This window comes from Podarcis muralis, chromosome 9 (genome assembly GCF_964188315.1).
Source record: "Podarcis muralis chromosome 9, rPodMur119.hap1.1, whole genome shotgun sequence".
Taxonomy (NCBI): domain Eukaryota; kingdom Metazoa; phylum Chordata; class Lepidosauria; order Squamata; family Lacertidae; genus Podarcis; species Podarcis muralis.
In genome coordinates this window covers 81162405-81175892 of record NC_135663.1, presented here as the reverse complement: position 1 = coordinate 81175892, position 13488 = coordinate 81162405, and the positions used below count along the sequence as shown (strand labels likewise).

Genomic DNA, 13488 nt, shown 5'->3' with positions numbered 1-13488 from the left:
TCACATGAACAGAAGGCAGCAGTTTAGGATTTAGGAGCAATATAGAATTCACTGAGATATAGACTGTTTGGAACCAACTCATTTTGAGAACCTGTGTCTTTAACTCTTATTGAATTAGGGGTCCTGTCCTTGTGAGGACCTGTTCCCGATCCAGAATAGGACTTGTCCTCTTATTCCTCTCTATTCCTTGACTCCTAAGCTTACTCGGGAATCTTTGTAGAAAGACTTTTGAAAGTCCAAGGAAACCTCTGTCAGATGCTTGTGGACACTCAAAGAACTCCACTAAGGTAGTGAGAGAGCACTTGCCCTAGGTGGTCAAGTTGGTTGAGAGCTATTTGTTCTACCTCCAACTCCTATTAGAGTGGACTGAAGTGCAGGAAATGAGTCTGTTTCCCTTTGGCAATTACCAGTGACATTTGCTGACTGCTGGTAAGGTTGTGATTCTTTGTAGCCCTGAAACAGGTCCTTTAGATCAGGGTAGCCAATTTTGTGTCCTCCAGATGTTAAACTCCACCTGTCCTCAGTAGTCAGGGCTGTGGAGAGTGAGTCCACAATATCTGGTGAGCACCATGCTGGCTGTCTTTGTTCTAGTAAAATATTTCAATGAGTGTGAGCTAACTAATGGTAGAGGACAACATTCAGTGTGACAGATTTCTTTGAAAGAGATGTTTTAATATCAGGAACTGACAGCTTACCATAGTGCAAAGGGGCCCTTTTCTCACTAGTCTTGTTAATAGGGTTGCAGGACAGTTCTTCCAGATGCAGTGATGTTGGAGGCATAACGCCTAAGTGGCTTTGGGAGGTGGGGTGGTGGGGGCTTACAATAACAGATGGTTTGTCACTTCAGTGTAATACAAGAAGAAGCCGAGAGTGGGAAGCTCAGATGTGACTAGAGAATTGTCAGAATACCCCAATGAATTATTCATTGACAAAACTGGGCATGTAACACAATCCAGATTGTGATACTCAGTGTGGGCTTGCCCATAAAGTGCCCCACACTTAACTAAAACAAAAACCTCCTTTCTAGTTTCAGTTTGTGGTCTTAGTATGGACACTCCCATCCAACCTCAAAGTGTGTGTCTGGTATTAAGGGCACCAACTGCACACCCTGTTAAGCCATGTAATGTAAAGCACCATTTTTAAAAGGCATATTTCCTATTTATGCTGCCCTCCAAATGTTGTGAACTGCAGTTCCCATCAGCCCTGACCATTGACCATGCTAACTGCAGATGATGGGTGTTGCAATCCAACAATGCCTGGAGGGCACTGGGTTGTTTTTTTAATCTGAGAACTGCATTGTAAACTCAAAATGATAGCTATGTTCCAGGCTGCTGTTGGCGGGCCCTGCATGCTGGTTTCTCTCATCCATCTGTTTAGCCACTGTGATAACAGGATGCTAGACTAGATGGGCCATTGGCTTTACTTGAAGTACAATAATGTAAGTGTATGTAGCCCTGGATCAAGATGGATCTTTGATGCCTTCCTTGAGGGGGTGTGATTGTTTGCTCCAGTGACAACTGTGCTTGGCTTGGCAGTGGAGGGAGGCCCTCTGGGCTGGAATTGGAGGAGGGAAGCAGACCTTCTGCCTCACTGTCCCTTGGGTCTCCTCTATCTCTGCCGCTTTACCTCGTGGTGGTTCAACAGCCTACTCCTCTCTGTCTTCTTGGTGTTCCGTCCCTCTCTCTGAAGCGGAGCCTGGACCATGACACAGCTCCATCTTCAACAGGATAGAGTCCAGAGGGGCCCTGGTTCCATCTTTCCCGATAGCCTCTGTTTTTAGAAGGCTACCCTGGACATGATTTGGTTAAAAAGAGGGTGGGAAGTCAGGGCTTGGGGTTGTCATTAAAGGCAGCTCCTTTATCCCCTCAATTTGGTGACTGCTCTTTACTACGTCTCTTAATTCTTCCTTAAGGCGAATCTTTTCCACTTTGCCCCTTCCCATCTGCCCCCATGTTTGAGCAGATTGCTACAGATAATATTTCTTCTCAGTGCTTTTTGACTTGACTTTGCATCTTTTTGTGGTCATGAGGAGCCTTGAGAAAACTTAGCGCACAGTAATGATTATATAACTCAAACTCTATATGTTATAATAGCCTTTGGTTGCAAATCGGGATGACAATCTTTTTATCAGTTTCCTGTGTGTGATTTGTTATTCTGCCTGAATAGCTATTCTTTATAGATCCTTCTCATTTCTTATTGAAATGCTTCTTTAAAACCTTTTAGATATAAAAGTAGCATTAACAAATATTCATAATTAACATCTTGCTTTCTTTAGGTACCAAATTTTGATTCGAATTTGCCTCCTGTGACCATTTTTCTTTTATTCTTTTTATATTTTATAACTTTCTAATGTTTGTGTTGGCAGTATCCTTGCCTAATGGATGAGTTCCAGTTTTTAAACAGCATTTCTTTTCAAATAGTGCTTTATAGTCTTTAAAGTCCCCTCCACCCCAGGTCACACAAACCATGCTCGTCCTAAAGAGTAAAATTCCCCTGGAGATAAAGATTTGTTTGTAATCTGAGTAGAGTAAAACCCATGTTACTTTACACTCCAGTATTGTTTTCTTTTGAATTTAATTTAAGCCAGTTTCTGTTGGTGCATTTAGAATTGCTAAATCATTTCCCCCCTTTAATGTGCAGTGCTCAGAATCACACGTTGCCTCCTATTAAGTTAGACCATGGGCCAAATCCAGCCCAAGCCTGTCTACCTCAGGGTAGCCAACGTGGTGCCCCCCACGTGCTGCTGGACTCCTATCAGCTCCAGCCAGAATGGCCAACGGTCAGGTGTGATGGGAGTTTTCCTTCAGCAGCAGCTGGAATGCACCACTCTGGAAGCAGATCTCCAGTGTCTCTGGCGTGGAAAGATCTTGCCCAGCTCTGCTGCCTGGTGCTGGGGACTGAGCTCAGGGCGTCCTCTGCCACTTAGCTGAGGCCCTTCTTACATATCGGACACAGTTGGCTCTAATCCATGCAAACTTAGCCTGTAAAAGTTCTTTTAGTCTTTAAGATGCCACAGGCCTCTCTCTGTTGCTTTTTAAAATTCATAGTGCCTACGCAAAGTGCTCTGTGGCCCCATTTGCAGAATCAGAGCAGGAAAGTCAACTAGTTAAGGTATTTGATACGCACATCCCTTTGCCAGAAAACGTCCTCCTGACAGGAATATTTGAGGAATTAGTTCTTTGTGAATTTCAATATGAGTGGACCTAATCAATGCCACCACCCCCCGGACTAATGCACAGATTGGAACATATTTTTGTTTTATTTATATACTATAAATATTCTATACAGTGGTGCCTCGCAAGACGAAATTAATCCGTTCCGCGAGTCTCTTCGTCTTGCGTTTTTTTCGTCTTGCGAAGCATGGCTATTAGCGGCTTAGCGGCTATTAACGGCTTAGCGGCTTTAAGAAAAAGGAAACAAACTCGCAAGAACTCGCAAGACGGTTCGTCTTGCGAAGCAAGCCCATAGAGAAATTCGTCTTGCGGAACGACTCAAAAAACGGAAAACCCTTTCGTCTAGCGAGTTTTTCGTCTTGCGAGGCATTCGTCTTGCGGGGCACCACTGTACTTCCCTTCATCTGAGGATTACAGGGTGGTTTATAATATAAAAACACAAAAAAGCACAGCACAGTAACAAACCATAACAGTAACAGTAAAAGGCCACAGGACTATTTAATTAGCCATAGCTATTCTTTGGATTTTGCAATGCAATTTTCAGCTCAAAAATATCAAAATGCATATTATAAGATAAGATATATTATAAGTATATGTGTTTTAGAAAAATCAAAATATCGGCTTTTCTGCAGTTTTTATTTTAATTTTTTTGGAATTATGAGGAAGTGGAACAGAATTGATTTAGGCATAAAGACTCAGGAGGTTGTGGACTCTCCTTCCTTGGTGGTTTTTAAGCAGAGTTTGGATGGCCATCTGTCCTGGATGCTTTAGTTAAGATTCCTGCATTGCATGGGGTTGGGCTAGATGACCTTGGGGGTCCCTAAAACCCCCACAATTCTGTGATTCCATGACACAGACTAACCTGCTTGTCCCTCACTCCTGATTTCTGTGTGCTCAGATATTTGTACTCAATCTTGCTTTTGATTTCTTGCTTTGCTTTTTAATGGTGCCATGTAGAGCGGAGGGATGCTGAAGGATGGGAAACAGTCCATCGTGGAAGACCTGTGAGAGCCAAGTCTTCTGCTTTGGCCACAAAACCAACTTCATGTACAGAGTTATCACGCTTCAAGGATGACAGCGACAAAGAAAATGTCGCTCTTCGACCACCAGAGAATAAGCAGAAGGCCTTGATAAATGAAGAGAGTCTATCTAAAACTGTAGAGCCTGCCCCCAAAGATTCTTGCTGTCTGTCTGAGCACCCCCTTGCTGAAAGGACTCAGGTACATGCAGTTCAGGGGAACTGTTTTCAAAAGAATGTTGGGAGCTAACTGTTGCAAGTAAAATGATTAAGCATTAGGTACTTGCTATAAAAAGAAAATTAATGCTGGAGATTAATAAACTAATGTGTTAGGACTGGTCGTTGTCCTCTTCAGATCACCACACAAACACTTCTTGTTCTTTTATAACTTTTTATTGCGTATTAAGAAACAATCTTATAAACGGTTCTTATCTTTAACTATTATTCCTCAGAGTCACTTATTTCAGATACCTTCTGAGTTCTGCTTCTGAACTGAACCCTGGCCTTTCCTGGGAACAGCCAGTCCCTCCCTCTTGTTCCTCTTGCTCTCTTCTATTAGATTCACTGCTCTCCCCCCCCCCCCCACTTGGGGAAAACTTTCTCCCTCTAGGAAACTGGAAACTTCTAACTCTAACTCTTCCCTGACATAATGTTCCTTGAAAGATCACCATCCCCAACAGCTTTTAGAAAATTCAGCACAGTGGTACCTCTGGTTGCGAACAGGATCTGTTCTGGAGCCCCATTCGCAACCTGAACGGAACGCAACCCATGTCTGTGCACGTGCGGGTCATGATTCGCTGCTTCTGCACATGCGTGTGACGTTGTTTTGCACGTCTGTTCATGCTTGAGCGGCGAAACCAGAAGTAACCCTTTCCGGTACTTCTGGGTCGCCGCAGGACGCAACCTGAAAAGACGTAACCCGCAGCGTTCGCAACATGAGGTATGACTGTATTTGTAAAAAAACAAAAAACCTTGATTTTAATTATTACAAGTGTGTAAAGTATTTCAAGCTATGCTAAGCAATGAACTCTTACGCAGAGTAGAAATGACAAAATCCCTTAAGCAGAATTTGCTCTTGGTCAAATGTATGGGTGCAGTTGTGTTTGGAAGCTCAGTATCGATTTCTGTCTATCTTGCATATTAGTTCACAGCCCGTGTCCTTGAGGACATCAAGATCTCTGAGAAGAGCAACAGTTTGCCAGGTAGTTCTCTACTTCCATCTTCTGAAGTGCCTGTGGTTCTCTTAGAGGCTGAACATGCTTCAAAAAGTCTTCAGGTGGAAGAAATAATCTCTACTGATTCCAGGAGCGATGGAGGGAGTCAAACAGAAAAAAATAAGATTGAAAGAGAAATGGACCCTGCAGATATTTCAAATGTGAGCGCTTGCAGATGAGCAAGAGGATCTGTTCTAAAAACAAGTCCCCAAACTTAATGGCATGTAGTAAATAGTTACCACCTTCCCCTTTTTTAACACAGCTGTATTAGTCAAGTATGAGGGGATATAAGGCAGTGATAAAGGAGATGCCTGGGAGGTCACAGGTTCAATCCCCTAGCGTCTCCAAGATGGTAGCAGAGCCATCAGTGCATCTGCAAGCTCCTAACGGCAACGTTTGTGGCACTTCTGATAGGGCCTGGGAGTGAAACTAGAGGAAGAGCTGTTTGGCTGGTTTTTAGCAGGTCCAGTGGTGAATCTTACCTCTTTGTTTTTAAGGTCCAGAAGGGGTGCCAAATACAAATGCTGCCTACGTATAAATGTAGGAAAGCAGTTACTTACTTGAGTTACTTACTCCTAGCAGTTCGAAAGCATACCAGCGCGAGTAGATAAATAGGTGGGAAGGTAAATGGTGTTTCCCTGCGCTCTGGCACTCGGCATGGTATTCTGTGCGCCAGAAGCGGTTTAGTCCTGCTGGCCACATGACCTGGAACAGCTGCTGTGGACAAACGCTGGCTCCCTCGGCCTGAAAGCAGAGATGAGCGCCCCAGCCCATAGTCAAATTTGACTGAACTTAACCATTCAGGGGTCCTTTACCTTACCTACTCCAGTTATATACAGTGGTACCTCGGGTTACGTACTTAATTCGTTCCGGAGGTCCGTTCTTAACCTGAAACTGTTCTTAACTTGAGGTACCACTTTAGCTAATGGGGCCTCCCGCTGCCATGCAATTTCTGTTCTCACCCTGAAGTAAAGTTCTTAACCCAAGGTACTATTTCTGGGTTAGCGGAGTCTGTAACCTGAAGCGTATGTAACCCAAGGTACCACTGTACCACCTCTGAGGGAAAGGGAGGAATGGAAAGTCAGATAGTTGGATATATGAATGATGGGGGTCAAATACCATCAGGTTGACACTTGGAATGGGAGAACCATTTACATAGCAGTAAAGTATTTTCAGGCTTCCAGCTGAACTCTGATTTTGGTTTTGCATCTTTAGTCCATGGCTGAAGTTCTTGCTAAAAAAGAGGAGTTAGCAGATCGCCTGGAAAAGGCCAACGAAGAGGCTATTGCAAGTGCCATTGCGGAAGAAGAACAGTTAACCAGAGAAATTGAAGCCGAGGAGAACAATTACATAAACATTGAAACAGACAATGACAGTGACTTTTCCGTGAGTTTTCTGCATGTGTTGAAATAATTTGTAGTGGATCAGGTTAATATTCCCAAAACAGGCTAGAATTTGACAATAGCTTTACATATTTGTATAGTTTTCACTGTAGCAAAGTAACTGTCTGATGTGCCAGGGAGGCAAAAAAAAGTAACACAGGTTCTAGCATGACTGGACTTAGTTTCCAGGCTCAGTTGAAGGCTCTGTTCTTCATCATCATCGTTGTTGTTGTTGTTGTTATCATATTTGCATATAAGGGACTTGTTTTTTGAAGTCAAGAAAAGGAAAAAAGAAATATACATAATATCACTATAGCAATTGTTAACAATTAACAATTTCAATTTTTAAGCTACTGAGTTTTTATCACTGAGGTTTTTATCACTGAGATCCAATTTTCATTATACTTGTCCATGCAAAGTCAAGTTTATAAGCCACCCGCTCATAGGTGGCAAGTGTAAACAGATCTTCAATCCATTGAATAAATGGATCCCTATATTTATCTTTCCGGTGTAAATGCAACAATATCAGTCTTTTGGCCATAGTAAGGGCACGGAGAATCCATTTCCATTGTCCAGTTGTCAGAATATACCGTATTTTTCGCTCTATAGGACGCACCTTGTTTTAGAGGGGGAGAACAAGAAAAAAAATTCTCCCCCTCTCTGCTCAGCGCCCCTTCAGCGAAGCGGCAGGAGAAACAGAGCCCCTTCCATTTCTCCCCCCGCTTCGCTGAAGGGGCGCTGCACAGCTCTCCCTCTCTGCTGAAGCCAGGAGAGTCGTGCTCTGCTGGCTTCAGCGAAAGGAACCTGAAGCATGCGGAGCCCAGCGGGAACTCGTGCTGCACTCCGAAGGCTTCAGGCGGCTATCCCTGAAGCCTTTGGAGCGCAGCGCGAGTTCCCGCTGCGCTCCACAGGCTTCAGGTTCCTTTCGCTTAAGCCGGGAGAGCAAGACTCGTGCTGCGCTCCGAAGGCTTCAGGCAGCTATCCCTGAAGCCTGGAGAACAAGAGGGATCAGTGCGCACCAACCCCTCTCGCTCTCCAGGCTTCAGTGAAAGCAACGCAAAGCCTCCGGAGCGCGGAGGGAGCGCTCCCTCTGCACTCTGGAGGCTTCGCGTTGCTTTCGCTGAAGCCAAGGAGCCTGCATTTGCTCTATAGGACGCATAAACATTTCCCCTTAATTTTTGGAGGGGGAAAAGTGCGTCCTATAGAGCGAAAAATACGGTAATCCTCTGAAATTTTTAGCTTTTTCCATACAGTGACATTTTATATAATCCATTGCTTTACTCCAAAACTTAGTAAGTATAGGACATTGTAAAAATACATGTTTTAAAGAAAGCACCTTTCTTGACCTTAAAAGCCCTATATTACTCAGGAACGCCACTTCCCATAGAGACCTGCCTGAGTACTGTACTGCAGTTGTCTTCTGAAGCCAGGATGCCCAATCCAAAAAGCTAATGCCGTCAGCTACTGCTGTTGGCCTGAGAAGATGTTGTATCATTTGTGTGTGTTTATATTTTAAATTGTAAATGCCTTAGGTGCCCTAATAATAATAATAATAATAATAATAATAATAATAATAGTAATAATATTTTATTTATACCCCACCCTCCCCAGCCAAGGCCGGGCTCAGAGCGGCTTACAAGCAATAATAAAAACAAGATGAATGATTACAACTTAAAAACAAAAATAAAATACAACATATAATAGAAAAGGTGTTCAAAAATGCAGTGAATGATAAATAATCTCTAGACTTCTGGAGGTGCTGAACTTCTGCTCCCATCATCCCTGACATGCGCTGTGCCTGCTGGGGTTGATGATAGTTGGCATCCGGCAACATCTGGAGGGCCACGAGTTAGCCACTCTTGCTTTAAGCTATGGTTAATGAGAACAAGCCAGGATCAAATCATGCTTTCAGATCCTGCCTTGTTCTCAAACCATAGTTTTAAAAACCTTCAGTTTCCAAGTTTGGTCCTAAAAGAACTGAGGTTAGGTTAAAATGGAAAGCTATGCCTTACAGGTGTGAAAGGAGGGCAGGAAGAATGTGTAAGGCCCAATCTGCTTTTTCTCACAGCAAAAACATTGGTTTCCTATTATGTCTGAAGTGGGCCATAATAGCGGCAACAGCTGCCTTTTGTGTTGGTCTGCTATTTTAAAGGAGACTGGAAGAAAGATGCTCTTGAACATTTGATTTATTTTTGCATTTATATATAGTTTGCATGGAATGGTGAGTGTAAGAAAGGTTTCTTTTCCAAATAGAAAGTTTGGTTTCTGTTTTCTGTTTTGCACTATGGAATTTTAGGCTGGCATGGGCAGTGGAAGCACATCTTTCTGTGGAATTTCCATGGACTGGAATGATGTCCTGGCAGACTATGAAGGTAAACTTCCTTGTCCAGAAATGTGAATTAACAATATCAGAGTGCATGTCTTAAGGCTTTCATTCTGTCACCCGCCCCTTTATTCCCCTTGCTTTTTAATCACAATAAATTTGTGAGAGTGGTAACCATCACCAAAGTTTGGTGTACCGTGCAAATATTATCAGGCAAGTGGTTTTGATATTAATGCAATTGTTTAAATTTTTAAAAAAACCTACAGAATAATAAAAGGGAACATTTTCACTATATTATTGTTCCAGAATTCTCTCTTTGGTCATTTCCATTCTGATTACATTCCAGAATGCAACAAATTCTGTACATGCACTATTCCTTTGATTTGTTTTTAAAACTCTATTGTATTTTTGATAACAAAGGCCAAGTTTGAACATCACATTAAACCATGGTTTGCCACAAACGTATCAGTTGCAGCTTCCCACTAGCATCCAAGAGAAACAAACCATTATGTCCAAATCAAGGGTTTGGGTTTTTTCCACTCCAGATAAACTACAGTCTGTAGCCAAGATTTGTTCTTAGCTTACAGAACATGGTTTGTTTGAGTGAAACAAACCTCAAACCTTGGTTCAGACATAAGCCAGGGGTCACGATTTGTTTCTCCTGTGCATCAGAGGGGAGCAGCAGCATCCAAGGCCATCTGGTTCATGGCACACCATGAACTGCGATTTACTGTGATGTGTGAACAAGTCCAAAGTCACCAATGTTACGGCACAAACGCTACAACAGTCAACAATTTTCGAATGTGCTCGTTGAGAGTGGAATGGCCAATTGGGAGTAGGATCATGTACCAGAGTCAATATTGAGGATATTTTGCTTCCCATATGCTAGCTTTTCCTTTAAAAAGGGATCCTGCTTTTGTGCAGCTCGTGAATCATGGCGTCAAAATAACACTTGGGGCGACATTGTAGAAGAAGAACCAGCTCGCCCACCCGGCCACGGAATACACATGCATGAGAAACTCTCCTCGCCATCCCGCAAGAGGTCTGTCACATTTTTAAACTTTTGGTATAGAATAAGCTCAACAGGATCAAATTCCATAGTTGAATTACCGGTACAGTGGTACCTCAGGTTACAGACGCTTCAGGTTACAGACTCCGCTAACCCAGAAATAGTACCTCGGGTTAAGAACTTTGCTTCAGGATGAGAACAGAAATCACAGCGTGGCAGCAGCGGGAGGCCCCATTAGCTAAAGTGGTGCTTCAGGTTAAGAACAGTTTCAGGTTAAGAACAGACCTCCAGAACTAATTAAGTTCTTAACCTGAGGTACCACTGTAGCATAGGAAGCTGCCTTTTACGAAGTCATACTATTTATTTGTCCATCTAACCCAGCCTTCCCTATTCTGACTGGCAGTGTTTCTTCTGGGTCTCAGGCAGAGGAGCTGTTCAGAGTGCTTCTGCCACCACCAGAGAAGCCCACCAAATTTATCTTGTCTTTATCATTTCTTTTTAACTCCCAACATAATGAGCTAACTTGGCCATTGATGCAAACTCCCATGTTATCTCTTCACTAGTTGCTTCAGACCCCGTATGTGATAGCTGTTCCTTACGGTCCATTCTCACTAAACCATGGTGCTATTTTCCTAGAAAAAGAGGTGCCGGAACTGAACACGAACACCTCCCTTGTTCTCTTAGAATGGCAATGGTGCCCATCTGAGAGAGGCCAGAACTGAGTTCCAGTGAGTTCTGGCTGGGAAAAAAAGCCCATCTAAATCATATGTATAGTTGAACAGAAAGAATACTAGGTCCAATGGTTGTTGTTGTTGTTTAGTCGTTTAGTCGTGTCCGACTCTTCGTGACCCCATGGACCCCATGGACCAGAGCCTGCCAGGAACTTAAGGTCCAATGGTACCTTAGAGCTTAACATATTTGAGAGTTGAATCTTGATTACCGTATTTTTCCATCCTTAAGACACCCCTATGTATAAAACGCCCCCCTATTTTGGGGTACTCATATTTAAGAAAATGGGGGGAGATGGCCCCGTTTATAAGACGCCTCCTAAATTTTGACATTATTTTTAAGGAAAAAAACCTAGTCTTATACACGGAAAAATACGGTAATTTCCAGAGGGTTTTTTGCCACTGCACATTCCCACCCTGAACATCAGCCCTGCTGTTGCTTGACCATGTGGTAAATCACTTCAGTTGTGATCCCAAAGGGCCTGCATGGGACACATGCAGCAGGGCTTTTCTGTCCGCCCCCCCCCCCCCCAGTCTTTCTTCAGATCCAAATATATTTTCGAGGGTCAAAGAAAGCCCTTCCATGTGCTTCCATGGTGTATAGAAAGTTTTGAGGTTTGTTTCAATGATAATCCTTGCTAAATTGATGGACTCAACTAAGTTCAATTCATTGATTTAAATGGGCCTACTCTGAGTAGCATTTACTTGGGTATAAGCCATAGCTTAAACTATTCCAAAATTATGTTCAGTGCCTGAACTAGATATTTGTGAGGGATTTCTTCAATTGTTGCCCGGTAACATAAGTTTCAGGTTTCCCCACATACCTTTGTTTTGAATCATTGTCCCATTAGCCTTTTCAAATATTTATTTCAAAAGGACAATAGCAGAATCTAAAAAGAAACATGAAGAAAAGCAGATGAAAGCTCAACAGCTGAGAGAGAAACTGCGTGAGGAGAAAACGCTAAAGCTTCAGAAATTAATGGAACGGGTAAGTTTGATGTAGTTTAGCTTTTCATGCTCCATTGTGACTCATAATCATACCTTTTGTTAGATCTTTGGGCCACACTCATGCCTTTGGGAACAACTGGTCAATGCACATTCAGAAGAGCATTCTCCAAAAATATGCTGGTTGGATTTCAAAGGTCCATGTGTAGTGGTTGACACGGCAGCTGGGGATTTCAGAAGCCCTTTCTCACTTTAACCCCATATATTCCCTGAAAAGATTTTCCTGAGTTGCAGGGGACCCTCAGGGAACAGTGTGTGATGAGGATGGGAATCATTGACTTCCCTTCTATGTGGATGTGATTATTGTCTGCTCACGTACAATGTACTAAGGTGGGTGTGTCTCTGAATAGGAGCTCAGTGTATTGTTCCAGTCCTTTCAGCTTGAAGGTGTTCTGAATACAGTGGGCGGAATCCAGTTTGTCCTCCTAGGGCTCTTGCCTTGCTGAATCAGACCAATGCCTTAAATAGTCCAGCATTCTGTTCTCACAGCGGCATCCAGATGTCTGTGAGAAGCTAGGCAGAACCTGAGGGTAACAGCCCCTCCCTCCTTGTGATTCCCAGTAATTGGTATTCAGAAGCATACTGAATATTTCAGTAGTACAGTGGTGCCTTGGTTCTCAGACTTAATCCATTCCAGAAGTCCAAAACCAAAGCATTCCAAAACCAAGGCACACTTTCCCATGGAAGGTAATGCAAAATGGATTAATCCGTTCCAGACTTTTGAAGACAACTCCTAAAACAGCAATTTAACATGAATTTTACTATCTAACGAGACTACTGATCCATAAAATGAAAGCAATAAACTATGTACTATAAAATAAATAAGACAGTATGGTAGATGATAAAAATTAAAAAAAATTCTTACCTACTCTGATGATAGTCATTGTTTGAATGGGGGGGGGGGGGTTATATCCATTTCTGCAGTCACACAATCAATCAGTAGCTGAACTGGGTTCCACACAGTCACAAAAACAAATTAACCGAAAAAGCCTCAAAAACAAAAATGCAAAATAAATAGCAAAAACAAAAGCACCAAACTTAATCCGTTCCGGAAGTCCATTTGACTTCTGAAATGTTCAAAAACCAAAGTGCAGGTTCTGATTGGTGCTGGTGCCCCGGAAACGGTAGCTGACAGCCACATTGGATGTTCCGCTTCCGAAAAACACTCAAAAACCGGAACACTTACTTCCAGATTTTCAGCGTTTGAGAACCAAGGTACCACTGTACAGAACACTGTACTTTGTAGACCCCAAACCCGCATGCTTCCTTCCCCTCTTGGGAGCTCTGATTCTCTCCCTAACTTCCTGGTTTGTGCTAGCCATGATTTGCCCTCATGTCCAAATTAGGCAAACTATGTTTTGTGCAAACTAGGAAGGGGAGAATTGGAGCACACAACAGAAAGAGAGGAGGTAATAGACAAACCTGAGTCTAGTTTTCTACCCCCTGTAATATGATTTAGAGGAGTATTTTAATGGACCTGTTAGTGAGGCATTTTTATTCTTTAGAAACAACTCCATCTTCAATGTCTGTTTCTGTTCTTCCAACCCTCCTTAAAGCATTTAGACTATAAATTACTCAGATACTTAAGCAATGACATCCTGTAAAATTATATTTTCCTGATCTTTGTCTGTTTTAT

General features: G+C 42.7%; 1 protein-coding gene across 9 annotated transcripts in view; it reads left to right on the top strand.

Annotated features, from left to right (window-relative positions):
• SCAPER (S-phase cyclin A associated protein in the ER) overlaps window positions 1–13488 on the top strand; it is a 203665-nt gene that overhangs the window by 42417 nt on the left and 147760 nt on the right. For all 9 annotated transcript variants that reach the window (XM_028744781.2, XM_028744780.2, XM_028744779.2 and 6 more), the window contains 6 exons: window positions 4131–4393; window positions 5336–5566; window positions 6621–6791; window positions 9084–9159; window positions 10035–10152; window positions 11724–11835. In XM_028744781.2, the coding sequence (XP_028600614.2) occupies window positions 4131–4393; window positions 5336–5566; window positions 6621–6791; window positions 9084–9159; window positions 10035–10152; window positions 11724–11835 (971 nt within the window). The remainder of the gene's footprint in view (window positions 1–4130; window positions 4394–5335; window positions 5567–6620; window positions 6792–9083; window positions 9160–10034; window positions 10153–11723; window positions 11836–13488) is intronic.